Here is a 13,645-nt window from a genome sequence, read left to right on the forward strand (position 1 = left end):
CAGAGGGAAAGTGGCAGGAAAACACTTCAACACAAGAGCCAATTGTGAGTGCACTGCACGTGGCCTTGGGGCAAATCCTTGTTCTGAGAAAGCAACAGACAAACAAAAACAGTCCTAGGAAGGTTCTGTTTTTTGAAGAAAAACTCAATCAATTGTGAGAAAACTTAAAATCTTCAGAAGAAAAACACGTAAGACAAAACCAGCTACTGGTGACACTTTTTTAATTTCTTACAGTCAGACTTTTTTGAAGTAAAACCAACAGAGTAAGACAGAACTAGAGGACAAGAAGTCATATTTACAGCCATTCAAAACTAAGAGTGTAAAAGCAGAGCTGAGTGGTGAAAGAAGGACAGAAGCATACAAAGAATAGTATTTTTTGGTTATTATTAGAATTTTATTATATTATCTTAGCTATTAAAAGAATCTGTTGCATTTTTTACTGCCCAATTCCAACTCACCAGCTCCCACTCAAAATGACTTGTGATACAAAAAGCGACACTTTTTGTTTGTAGACAACAAACCACCTGCTTTAATTTTCCCAAACCTTACTGAAGAGCCACAGCACAGTTAACACTAATGTTCTATCTTTTACCATTAAATAAAAAATAAAACAGGGAAAATAAAACAGGCAAAGGGAAAAAACCAGACTGAGTCAGTGTAATCATTCCGTTGGATTCTGGATGACAATCAGGAAATAGTCTTTATCTGGAGAGGGAAAAAAAAAAAAAGAAAATTATTCTTTCACTGCTGATATTTGTTCACAGAAACAGTAAGTTCCAATGCTTTTCACATCTCTCTGATGTGCTGTGGAAACTCCAGAGCCCTGACATTCATTCTCAATGAGCAAAACAGGCTCCAAGTGTCAGATCATTTATTTTACGGGTTTCACTGAGAAAAACTCTCAGCTTTAGAAACTGCACGTTCCCAAGGCAGTTGAACTTAACCCAGTTTGTGCCAGGAAACTCAGTAACTGGCATGTGCCACACTGGTGCAAGGTGGCCACTTCCCTTCTCTCCCAGGCACACTGGGGGCTGCAGCTGTTTTTTCTGGAGCAATGCTTATTCCTCTTTCCATCCTTCCTGTGGAAATCTGAGGCTGCCTCAGCACAGACCAGAGCCTGTGTTAAGATCTGCCCTGACCCATGCCTGCCACGGGGAACTGCCATCCTCTGCTTGGCCCCTCCACCACGCCATCCCAGCAGGGAGCACGCAGGGACAAGGCTGAATTCCTGCCCCATGAGCGACCTGCACTCATCTTGCTGATTCCCAGTTTGGAATTCAACAAAATACTGAGGATGTTTCCTGAAAAGAAGGTTGCTGCTGCTGTATACCATGACTCATGATTACAGCTACAGTGTGCTCTAATACTTCTCCCAGAACTGGAAAGTCAGGACTGTCTTGTTTTATCACTCAGTCCACAGTTCTAAGTGGAAATTGCTCCCAGAATGTATTTCTTTCCAAATCCTAGGGTTTTATACTGAAAAACAAAGCATGAGAGGGCGCAGCACCCTCTCAAGCATTATCTAATACTTTCTACTTTGATCTACACAAAATGAGGGAAGACATTTGCCACATTCAAACATGACAAAGGAAACTCAGGTCAATGATAAAGCTTTCAACTCTCCAGAAAGTAGAACAGCTTCTTGGAGAGAAGGGATTATCCAATGTGAACACAAGCAGCAGGCAGACTCCTTCCAGGCTGACAGTGTCAGTCTCAAGTCAAAACAATCCTGCTGGATTCCCAGATTGCTGCTTTCATCCTGCTCTCTCCTACCTGGAGCAACCATGATTTCGTTTTTCTTGGAGCGGATCCGCAGGAAGGTGAGGTCGTTCTGGGGGTCGATGTCCCTCACGGTGCTCCTGGCCTTCATGATGAAGCTGTGCATGAGCCCGGCATACTGAATGGTGGTGGAGTTGTCTATGGTGCTCTTGATGGGAATACCTGCAGGAGAGGGACAGCAAGGCTCAGGGACAAACCTCCAGAACCAACCCTGCACTGGGCATCAGCGGGTCCAACCTCAGTTGCCACTGCACCAGGGGTCAGGAGTGTTCTATTTGAAGGCAAGAGGAAAACATGAAGAAAAATAAGAAATTAAAAACTGAGATGTGGGACCACAGGTGTAGGTGAGAACTGTTTACCTCTACTAGCACCAGTGCTTTACTTTTTCCAGAGTTAGAAATATATTAAACAAAACGAATCATCTGTAAAGGAGAGAAAAAACACCAATGTTGCAGTTTTTTCTCCAGACTGGGGACACTTTTTTTACTACAGAAAGGATCCCCAACACCAGTTAAATGATATTGAGCTACACTGGGATCAGTGATTATGGAGGACATCAGCTGCTGCATCACACAGTTCCAGGGCTGAAGCTCCAACATGCAGCCCTAAGAGGAGGTGCAGTCCTGGAAGGGCCCAGGTTCAGTGATAACCGGTCTGGAGGGCAGACACACTGTTCATCCAGAGCTTTACAGAGCTCCCTTACACTTCAGCCACCCTTAGATGTAACCAAAAGCCAGTGAAACCCCAGCTCCTGAGTAAGAACACAGCAGCCAAGTACCAAATTCTGCAGGGCAGAATCAGGCATCTGTTCCAGTAACTGCAGCTGCAGCACAGAGAGCACAAACCACTCAACCATCATAGAAAAGCAGCGAGCAGGAGCCAAGCTGCATGATCTGATCCTCAGTATATTCACGTGTAGCTGCTGTCATCTTTTCTAAGGATTACTTCTAGGAAATATTCAATTTTTGGGCTGCTCAAAAACTGAATACAAAGTATTGAGGATGCTCTGAAGAAGGTGGTCTGTTGAACTCTTCAGAGACTCCACAAAGAGACAACTTGCTGATGAGTTCCACAAGCACAAGAGAGTCTGCTAGGCCAGCAGTGTTTTGGACAGGCCCAGCAGCAAGATTTCCATCTTGTGAGACCCTCAGTGTTACTGATGAAAGTTTTTACAGACTCAGTTTCAAACACTGCCATAATCCAAATATTACAATGCTTTTGCAAATTATTTTATTTCCTAAAATAATAATGTGAGCTTCCAGAAACTGGAAACCAATTTTCTTTTGCAGCCTGACTACTGTCTGTCTCCTTGGACTGCAGGAAAACCTCTCCCAAAGCCAGACTCTAAGCTAAGTGTAAGTGGTACAAGCAGCAGCCCTCAAAGGGAGTGGTTGGAGTAAATGATAGGTCAGAGAAGTGAGGCTGACATGGCACCTTCTGAATTAACCACGATGATTCCCTGCACTCCCTTCTGGCTCTGGATTCGCTTCAGTGTTTCCTCCACCTCAGCCTGCAAGACAAAAGCACAAATCAGTGGAGGGTTACAGGGTTACAGCTGCTCTTTGCCTCCCACCAAAGCTTTAGGATAACGTGGCTGAACACAAAGCTGCACAGGGATGATTAAAAAGCCACTGCCTACACTGGTTTATACAGCCAAGTGTCTGTACTTTGGTGCCACCTTTTCTGCATGACCTTTCCAGTTATTTTCCATCTGCCTGTCTTCTTCACTCATTTGTGATTATCATCCTGGAACTCCCCTCTCTCCTCCTCCCCAAGCCTCCTGCTGAAGGCTTGCAGCTGGAAGCTGCAGTCAGACTGCTACAATTTAGATGACAAACAAAAATCATCTTTGAAAATGGACATGGAATTTATGAAAAAAGTAGGAAAAATATACATTGTGGGTGTAAGATGACCTTCCCTTTTAGCAAATGAATGCCAAAAGCAATTACAAATAAGAGAAGTGAGGTAAAAACAATGAACTCCTTGTTTGTAATTCTGATTTGTGCTGGGATGGCTGCAAGGCTGTAACCACTGCCAATAATTTACAACTTAAAAAAGGAAAAATGTAAACACAGGCCAAGGCAATAGCTTTATAAAAACCATCAAAGGAGGTTTCAGTACCTTCTCCACAGCTTTCCTGCTACAACACCCATCTAAATATAACTATGGTATCTGTAATAGGGTGAGAAACCCTCGCACCTGAGCTGATTTCCACAGCTGGATGAGTATTTGGCATTTTTTACTCCAATTTAAGGAGACAGAAACAAGTAGCATCTTTCAGATCTTGCAAGGCAGAGCCCCCCAGAAATGGTTTAGGAAGGGAGACCAGAATCACCTGAACCAGGACAGGTTGAGACCTACAAGGGGCATTTGGCCAAGGCCGTGTTCCCTGGACACCCTGAACAGCCCTCTCCACTTCCTCCCACAGCAAACAGGCACAAAGATGTCACACACCCTGTTCCCTGGGAAGAGACCTCATCCAACAGCCAACACAGCACAGCACAGCACAGCACCAGCTCAGCCCCAGCACCACCAGTACTTTGCTCAGTGTGCTATTGGTAACACAGCCTGTGGCTCATAAGAGATGGGAGCCCCTAAGCTGGTCTTTATGAAGCAGAAGTTTTTCTGTGTGATCCAGCACAGAAAAAAATCAAGTATTTTCAACAAAACTCTTGATAATTTCTGAATGCTGGAATGTTTTCAAATGGAAGACAAGGGAAATTAAACAAAGAATGAAACAAAAGGGTGTACAAGTGCTGGGAAAATATAGTGGCAAAATGTTAAATCTATTAAAAAATTAAGATCTGAATTCCTGCCTTCTTACTAGCGCTATTTAAGTCCTGATTAAATACATTCCTTCACAGGACCTTAACAAACCTTTTCAGATGCAAAGCAGCATCCATAAAGAAGGATACCAGTTCTTAATTTCCTTTTAACACCTTCAGCTAGATCTAACTGTCAGGTGGGTGATCTGCTCTGGCAGTTCCCTGCTGCTCATGTGGGAAGGTCCTGCTTGTCCAATTCCTACACTGGGGCTTGTCCAGCACCTCCACAAGCCAGTGCACCTCACCAGACCAACAAAAATAGTACTGAGAACAAAATTACATATTTAATTCATGAAACACACAAACCCCATTTTAATGAAGGGCTGAATAACTACAAGAGATAGCACACGGAGGAGGAGAGATGCACTCTAGAAAAGAAGAATAAACACTCCCTCAACACCATTTTGCTGCTAAATATCCTTTGCCATATGTACAAGAGCAGCCGTTATCTTCCTGTTTTCATCTGGAATAACTGAACTCCTAGGTTTGCCTAAAAATTACATCTTATTAGATAATTTCAATTTTCCCTCTGCAACTTTGGTCAGCATTTATTTCTTTACGATATACATTTGATCCCCAATTTTATCAACATGCAATAGCCAGCAACACGTCTGAGCACGGAGAAGCCTCCAAAACAATCACAACAGAACAAATAGAGCCCCAGTTATTAAACATCCAAAACCAGCCTCTTCTTCTTGACTGCTTCCAGCTTTAGGGCTGTGCCCTGGCAGCCGCAGGAAATGCAGGTTTCGCAGTGACTGGGCTGGAGCGGGTGAAGGTTCGGCCTCTCCCCGCAGTGACTCAGGGCCGGGCAGAGCCAGGGCAGCCCCTCGGAAGCAGCGCCGGGACCCGCAGCGCTCCCGGCCCGGTGCTGGGGGGGGACGGGCGGGACCGCCGGGCTCGCCCCGCACAAACACTACCCCGCCCGGGGGCCTGACACAGAACCCAACACGAACCGAACCGAACCGAACCGGGCGCTCCCAGCCCCCGCAGTCCCCGCGGCCCGCAGCGGGGTCTCGCCTTTACCCGGGCCCCGCCCGCGGGGCAGCGCCTGTGCCTGAGGGAGCCGGGACCGGCACCGGCCCGCCCTGCGCCGGCCGCAGAGAGCCCCCGAGGCCCGGGGAGGCAGAGAGACCCCCAGGGCGGCATAGGGGCCCCGCCCGGACTCTGGATCGGCCTCACCCACCATGATCGAGCCGCCTCCACCCCGTGTCGGCCCCGGCGCTGCTCCGGAAGCGCTTGGAGCGCGGGGCGGGCCCGCTCCGGAGACACCGCCCCGAACCCTCCGGGCCCACACAAATCGCCCCCAAGCTCCCGAGGCCGCTCCCGCGGACTCGCTGGTCACTGATCCTGCTGTAGGGACATCAGCGTGAAGCCCCATCCTTCCAGTACCTGAAAGGGACTTACAGGAAAGGTGGGACGAGTTTATTTACGAGAGCCTGGAATGACAGGACAAGGGGGGCTTGGTTCACATTGAAAGAGAGGAGGTTTAGATTAGAGATTAAGAAGAAATCCTTCCCTGTAAGGGTGCTGAGGCCCTGGCACAGGGTGCCCAGAGCAGCTGTGGCTGCCCCTGGATCCCCGGGAGCGTCCAGGGCCGGGATGCGCATTGGGGCTTGGAGCAGCCTGGGACGGTGGAAGGTGCCCATGGCAGGGGGTGAAATGAGATGACCTTTAAAAGTCCCTACCCACCCAAACCATTCTGTGATTCCATGATAACGGCTGTGGGGAGTTCTTCTCCCCTCAGATGGCCGCAACCCCTCAGCTGCTGCTGGAGCCCCCCGGGACCAGGGGCAGAGCCACTCCAAGGCATGGTGCACCCTACCGCCGGGGACCTGCCCCATCCAAGCTGGCCTTGGACACTTCCAGGGATCCAGGGGCAGTCAGAGGTTCTCGAGGTGATTTGTGCCAGAGCCTCATGCCCCTTACAGGGAAGAATTTCTTCCCAATATCCAATTTAAACCTACTCCCTCTATCAGTTTGAATGCTCCTTCTTTTGGGACCACAATCCCAGGTGGTCCCAAAAATCAGCAAACAGACACTGAGCTCCCACAGCGGTCACAGAGAGACAGTATTAGGTGAAATGTAAAACATAGCCTCAAAAGGTATTTTTAGATTTTTTTTTTTCCCTCTGAAAGCCAGGATTTGACACAGCAGGTAAGCTCACTGGCCTCTCCAATCTGTCAGTCTGTATTCTCCTTAGAGAAAACAAGGTTTCTCCAACAAGCCCTGTCATTTGTGCACTGCTGGGCTGACAGGCAGAGAATCGAAATTGGATCAGGCATTGCCAGAGATCAGGAAAAAATTTCCTCTTCTAGTGGCTGTTTACAGCTCTGCAACCTAATTCAGTTAAATTCTAATCTCTCTTACCAGTCTAGCAGCGAGTTTTACAGCTTGGCTACAAGAAGTCATTTTGCCATGGATTGATTTAATTTCTGGTCTGTGCAATGGTAAGATTTGGGCAGTAGTAAGGATGTGGTGGATAATTTGGGCAATAATAAGCAGTGCATAGCTGCCATCAGACACCCAGCCAAACATGGGTTTGTTTAAACAATCATTCCCATCCTGCCATGAACAAAACCTTCAACACTCCCACCCAGGACTGGTGCTGACATTAGCACCCTCATCATTAAAGCAATAAGAAAAAAAAAATGCTGCAACTGAGATGTACATTTATCATACACTGCATTGTGATTATTCTTTGCCTTTTTAAAACAAACTTCAGATGTAAGTGAAATACCCTTGTAGCTGTACTCATATAAAGCTGCTCAAAGCAGTGTCAAATTTTGGGGTTACACAACTTACTAGGATGCTTTCAAGTGGTTCCATTCAAAGCTTGGAGGAAGCGACTCCACACCAACCTCCCTGCTGCAGAAAAAGGCAGTTCTTATTGCATGTACTTGCCTGGCACAGAAAATCATCCTTGGGATTTGCTGCCCCTGACAAAATTGAGTTAACTGAGCCAGTGGGAACAGCTGGGAAAGTCAGCAGAGGGAGAACCCAGTGGGAAGGTCTGCAGCAGGGAATACCACCCTCAGGGAAGGATGACCACTTCAGGGACCATTTGACCAAACTGGACAGAATCAAGTCCCTGACACAGAATCACAAAATTAACTAGGTTAATTTTGGCTGGAAGAGACCTTTGAGATCATCAAGTCCAGTATTCAATGACCCTAAAACCTGATGGGACATCCCTGTGAGCACTGAGGGAACCTCACTGCAAAGCCCATCTCAATTACCTGGGAAAGCTTGTGGCCATCAGGAGAGGTCCTCATGATGGGAAGAATCTAAATGCCACCTCCTCCAAGGAGGATCAGGGACACTACAAGGCTGGTTGGTCTCACTGGAGCTTTCCCCCCCTCCTTTGTGGTATTCTGCCAATCCAAACCACGTGCAGAGTCATTCCTCATTGTTGGTATCCTTGCACCAGTGCTGCAATGGGATGTTACAGCTGTGGCTCCTGCAGAACCTCCCTCCACCCCATCTCCCTCAGACCTCAGCAGCCTCACAGCCCTCACTGGCTCCTCAGGGCAGCATCCACAAGCACTAAAAATCCAAATTGTGTCCAAAATCTCCTCTTCAATATCCAGTGCTGTGGTAGACGAGGTCTTGGGAAAGAACTACTCCTGAAGAATCCTAGTGGAAGGGCAAGTCCAGGCAGCCTGACCCTTACCCGCAGGAGAACACAGACAATTCATTTCCACCTGGATATTCTGTCACACATAAGGAATAAGGACCACACCACCAGCTCTTTAAGTAGTTTTATAAAAGTATTTGACTTACTGAGATACGTTACAGTTACCTGAGTATTTGAAATTACAATGCAAGGAAATATCGACAATGAATTTCAGTACAGTATTTTACAATCCAGTGCTGCTGATCCCAGTTTCTGCATGAGTTCACTAGAGCACATATACACAAACAGTGATTATTGGAGAAAATTTTTAAAAGACACCACAAAAAAGGGGGCTGGAGATACCAATATAACAGAGTTGAGATTACAAATCCAGTGCAGCATGTAATAAAACAAAATTCTTTAAAAACCCAACAAAAACTCCTAACCCCCTCAAACAATTTTTTTTCTCAAAATAATAAAAAAAGGTTGGTTTTTTTTAAACTCAAGCAACTGGATTAAAAAAACCCCAAACTTCCATACTAGATCAGATAAAGAATGTATTTACTGTGCATGTCATTAGTAAGTGAACAGTTCCTGAGCTACTTGTAACAATAAGGCTTTGTTAATTCTCAGTATTGAATTTTCTCATGTCATTCTCATGAAGGAAAATTCTAAATAAAATTTCTTTTAATACTTGGTAATTAGGATCAACTGACAGTTGCATATGAATGTACATTTGTGACAGACTATGAATTTATGCAGCTCAGGTAGCTAAAACAGTTGAAGCAGTGGGAGACAAATTAATTAATCTCTGCTGAAAATCTCACTTGTAAATCCAATCCACAAAAACCTGTTATCTGGGATAGCAGCTGCTCTGGGCTCATCCCTGTATTGCTTCACCAGATCCCCAGAAAGAACTGAAAAGTGCACCAGTGGCTTGTATAATTCCTTTTAACTTATACACAACATGCTGTAAAAATTTAACAGATTTGTTAGTATTCACAAGTCAAATGCCTAAGGAATCTGAACTTGTGCCTTCAGAAATATGGTCAATGTAATGCTGTAAAGTTGCTTTAAGCTTTTTCTATTTGGCCTAATCTGATGCTTCACTGATTATTCTTCCCCCTCAATGAATTCTTTATTTGCAATATTTTAAAATCATATCTGGTGCTTGGAATATCCAGCCCCCTTTCTCCCATCCTGGTACAGCAGAAAAGACATATAAACATGCCATTTAAATTAAAGAAACAATGGAATAAGTGGAGTCCTGGACATCAAAAATATATACAAGCAGGTATGTTTTCCTGAACTAAACATTTCAACCATAAAAATATTCAACAGCCAAACCCTATAGAACTAGGGCTAAGGCTATTTCAATTATAACTACTCTTTATTTTAAAAATATAGGGCTGACAGCCTTTTGGGTGATATTTATACATGAACAATAGTTCTAGGTTCCCTACACAAATCGTAAAGCAATATGCAGAACATAGACTATTTTTCATAGCTTAACCTTGCATTATCTTGCTTAATTTAATCTCTCTTGTAAATATGTTAGATAACTACATTTCACTGTAAGAATTAATATAAACAGAAAATATATATAAGGCTTTTTTTTTCTCATGAGCTGTATACTGTCATAGATCCAAATACTGTGGAAGTTGGCAATTCTCCTCCCAGTTACACCTGAAGGTGAATTCTCACCATCAATGAAACTTTAAATGAGGGGCATTTCTGTATCATCAGCACCTCTCCCCAGGCCTTCCTTCAATTAAGCCTGACAAGTCCCACCCTCCTGCCTTCCCAAAGCATTTATCACTGAGCCCTGACACACTTGTGACGTCGGTTAAAACCTGTAGTGCCTTGGTTCTTCTTAGGCCTGAATCAGTTTTTCTCTCTTGCAGTTTAGATAGATAAGACAGCAGGAAAGAAGTACTCTTTTCCAGACTGAATGTTCAGTTTTGTACTTTGCCACTGTCTTGTTTAAGCTCTGTCATCTGAAAGATTCTTAAATGCAGCTCCTGCCCCAGCGCTCAGAGCTGCAGGTTTGCTTTAGTATGTGCTACATGTTATTTCAAGTGTCACTCACTGTGGCTACAGCTCATTTCACTGGTGTCTGACTTCCTCCCTTTGGGGGAAAGGAAAGGGCTGACCAGACCCAAAAAGTGCATTCAGTCTAAAGGAGCAGTAAAATGCAAAATGTTATTGTAAACTAGAAAAGAATTAACAGATTCTAAGAGGAAATAATGTTAATTCAACAGGAACTTGCTACAAAAGTTACTAGCTGTAAGCAGCTTAGGGTGAATTAGCTTAGAAACCTCCCCAAAAGCTTTAGTTTCGAACTTTATAGAGCTATTTACTAATGCTCCAGCTTCCCCAAAACCTGTAATCCGTGTCTGAACTTTCTAATCCTCTTGGCCTCAGCCAGTCTCACACATCAGTTCATCCACAGAAATGATGAGTAGGATCATTTTTTCAATCCAGCTGTTTTGTGCTTCTTCCTGCGAACCGCACGAACTCTTCGGAGCAAACTGACTGCAACACGTAGGAAAAACACCGAGGGTAATGTCCATTACACTGCTGACAAACAGCCTGCAAACAGGAACCTCAATGGAATCAGTGCAATCCCAGCTGGGCTTGTCTTTTGCAAAACAAATGAAGTACCACAGTGTTAATATTGATTTCAAAGTTAAAATGTGTTATGCAGCAAAAGCTCAGAACCCTTCAGAGGGCACAGAGCAGTGTTCCAACAGCTCTGGGCAGGTGTCTCTTTTGCTGACAGGAGCAGGATTGGGATAAACCAAAGCGAAGCTATGCCCTGGATTTGTGCCGCAGTTTGACATCCCCTTAACAGCAGCTTCAGTCCAGCTGGCACATGAGCAGACTCCAAGCAAGGAAAAACAGTCTGGCCACACTTGAGAAGAAAAAGGAGCTTAAGGATTGGAGCGGCTCATGGCACAGAGGTGGATCCAGGCTGGCTCTGACACTGCTGTTAGCAGGCTTAGGATGCTGCTGCAGCATTGCAGCTACCAATGAACTTCCCAGTGCATCAGTAGCAAAAATGCTACTAAAAAGGAAAGACAAAACTATTGTTAAAAATCTGTCAGTCATTAAGGACACATTCTAATTAATGAATGGTAAAACAAAGCAGAGCCCAAAGCTGTATTAAACCTCTACTTCGGTCATTAGTCACTTGTAGCCACATCAGATTGCTCATTTGATTTCTGAAAGTGCTCAGTAGAAATCCAGAGTTAAGGTGAATAACCTCAGGATAACATCCATTTATTTACACATTAGTACTGTTAAATAAATCCAAGTCATGTCTACTTTACAATGAAGTGTGCAACAAGCAGAAGAAGTGAAGCACATACATCGTGTTGGGTTCACATTCTTCAAGGAGCAAATTTCAGCTACTCTTGCCCAAATCCTTCTGTTTCTTCAATTGCAAATAACAGCTTTTCCTTCAACTGCTCATAATTTTTATATGGTGGAAGGTCTAAGCGATTGAAACTGAAAAATAAAAAAAATTATGTATTGAGGAAGAATTCAACAGGAACAAAAAATCCATTATGAATACAGGTGATTAGAATTTTTGCTGTGGAGATGGATCTGGGATTTATACCCTGAGAAAAACTGACTACTGATATAAATGTATGTATTTCTGAGGGCAGAGGTTAGTATTCAAGTGCTGATACAGTAATAGTTTTCATTAACTTTTCCTAGTTGGAGGAAAAACAACCTCTAGGTGGTTAATCAGAGTCATCATTCAGATACAAAATTTTCCATTTGTGTGGTTTTGCCTACCTGAAGAAAAGAGTAGAAGTGACTTTTTCTCTGGAAGTGTGTGAATGTGGCTATTTTACTAAGGAGTGCAGTGATAAGAAAAGATATTCCCAACCTTGTTAGACACTACTGGTAATGACTTTAATTGTTCAGTAATATATTACACAAATCCATGGAACTCCCAATGGAATCTATTCCATGCCACAAGAGCTTTTCAGAAGTTCAGCTATCATTCAACAACATAGTTCATTGGTGTAATTTGGGTTTGCTTTCACAGTCTCAACCATTTCAGCATATTACCCATTTAGTAAAATGTCACAGCAGACTGTGGTCACCAAAACCAGAGCAATAGCAATATTCTGATTTGTTATGTACTCACCAGGTATGACTTCTGGGTAACCAGTTTTCTTTTCCAACTTTTTCGATACAGAATTTCTGGGGTCCATTGCTCCCTGTAACAAATTCCAATAGACAAGGCATAGTCCAGCTACCTTTCTATCACTGTAACACACCTGAAGCATGCAAGGCTTAAATAAAGACAGGATTACCATTATTTGCACAGAGAAGGGACATATGTCTCACTCTACAGCTCTGCCTGGATCAAAGTGTGCATGTGGAGAAATGCATCAATCTGAAGTGATTTTAAAGCGCAATAAATAGGTGTAAACATTCCTTCCATCTTTTTCCATCATAGCTCAAGTATATGCATATAAAACTCTTTAAAAATGCCATAAATATATAATTAGGTTCTTTTCAGAAGTATGTCTCCTGCATTAGAAGGGTTATTAATACATACCCATGAGGTCAGCAAATCCTCCCACTGGCAATCTGCATGTTCCAGTCACAAACTGCAAGAGTCTCATCCTCTTCTCATTATCTATTTCTTTCACAAACTGAAAAACAGTAATTGAAATAAACATTTAGGGATAGATTCAGTCTTCAGATTTTTACATCATCACCATCCATAGATGAATAGGAATGTGGCTGTTGGGAACAGCTGGGTTAGCAGTTACAGTTTCTATCTGCACTCTGCAGGTGTGCTCAATGTTCTGTCTACTGTTCAATGAGCAGTGTAACTTCTGCTGGTCTGAGAATAAAGCAAAATCTGCAAACCTGCCAGAACCACACAATCTGCCTGCTGGTCCTGGTGTAGTGCCTGTAGATAGTATGTCTCTGCCAGTCATTCAGGTCAATTTCTTGCATTCCACAGAGAAGCACCTTTGGGGCAGAAAAAGGGAAATAAGCAGAAGAGTACAAATTTCCACTTTCCTTCTGTGACCTTGCATACAGCAAGAAAAGAGAACAACTGGACCCCCACTTGTAGCGGACACGGGGCTAGCTAAAGCCCTGTGGAGAACAGAGGCTTAGAGATAAGGAAATGCCAAGTCATAGTAACTAAGACAGAAGTCTTCCCTCCAGTCCTCCAGGCCTGCTCATCTCCCTGTGACCCCACAGGCTATTTTTCCCTAACCCTTAAAACTGGTCAGTTCCTGAGTCCCTCTATCCCTATATAAGGGGCTATTTTAGCCCATTCTGGTAGAAGAGCTGTCGTCAGAACCCTTCACGGACCCCTCAATAAACTACCATGGAATCACCAGAGGCTGCCTTCTCTATCTCTGTCTCTCTCACTCTCTCTATCTCG

General features: G+C 44.1%; 2 protein-coding genes across 5 annotated transcripts in view; both read right to left on the reverse strand.

Moving 5' to 3' along the window:
• Nucleotides 1-204: 204 nt before the first annotated feature.
• DYNLRB1 (dynein light chain roadblock-type 1) lies at nt 205-6,000 on the reverse strand. Of its 2 annotated transcripts, none has more exons than XM_059862901.1 (4): nt 5,791-6,000; nt 3,214-3,289; nt 1,774-1,941; nt 205-705 (listed from the first exon to the last, which is right to left on the reverse strand). In XM_059862901.1, the coding sequence occupies exons 1-4, from the start codon at nt 5,983-5,985 to the stop codon at nt 662-664; spliced, it is 483 nt and encodes a 160-aa protein (XP_059718884.1). In that variant the 5' UTR covers nt 5,986-6,000; the 3' UTR covers nt 205-661. The 2 variants fall into 2 exon arrangements, with proteins under 2 accessions (XP_059718884.1, XP_059718885.1); XM_059862902.1 differs by lacking the exon at nt 5,791-6,000 and adding an exon at nt 5,631-5,784.
• A 2,350-nt stretch (nt 6,001-8,350) lies between these two features.
• The window catches only part of ITCH (itchy E3 ubiquitin protein ligase), a 58,911-nt gene continuing 53,616 nt past the window's right edge, over nt 8,351-13,645 (reverse strand). Inside the window, exons 21-25 of one of the 3 annotated variants that reach the window (XM_059862900.1) lie at nt 13,117-13,221; nt 12,800-12,896; nt 12,383-12,455; nt 11,592-11,730; nt 8,351-10,755 (exon numbers count right to left, since the gene is read on the reverse strand). In XM_059862900.1, the coding sequence (XP_059718883.1) occupies nt 11,631-11,730; nt 12,383-12,455; nt 12,800-12,896; nt 13,117-13,221 (375 nt within the window). In that variant the 3' untranslated portion in view covers nt 8,351-10,755; nt 11,592-11,630. Of the gene's footprint in view, nt 11,731-12,382; nt 12,456-12,799; nt 12,897-13,116; nt 13,222-13,645 lie in introns of all 3 variants that reach the window. The other 2 variants (XM_059862899.1, XM_059862898.1) reach the window with 2 other exon arrangements.

The sequence above is a fragment of the Haemorhous mexicanus genome, chromosome 18, assembly GCF_027477595.1.
Source record: "Haemorhous mexicanus isolate bHaeMex1 chromosome 18, bHaeMex1.pri, whole genome shotgun sequence".
Lineage (NCBI taxonomy): Eukaryota > Metazoa > Chordata > Aves > Passeriformes > Fringillidae > Haemorhous > Haemorhous mexicanus.

Coding starts and splice junctions, on each gene's coding strand:
- DYNLRB1 (XM_059862901.1), bottom strand. CDS start 5,985: ATGGGGCTTCACGCTGATGTCCCTACAGCAGGATCAGTGACCAGCGAG. Junction 3,290..5,790: donor GTGGAGGCGGCTCGATCATG/GTGGGTGAGGCC, acceptor TTTGTCTTGCAG/GCTGAGGTGGAGGAAACACT. Junction 1,942..3,213: donor CATCGTGGTTAATTCAGAAG/GTGCCATGTCAG, acceptor CCTCTCCTGCAG/GTATTCCCATCAAGAGCACC.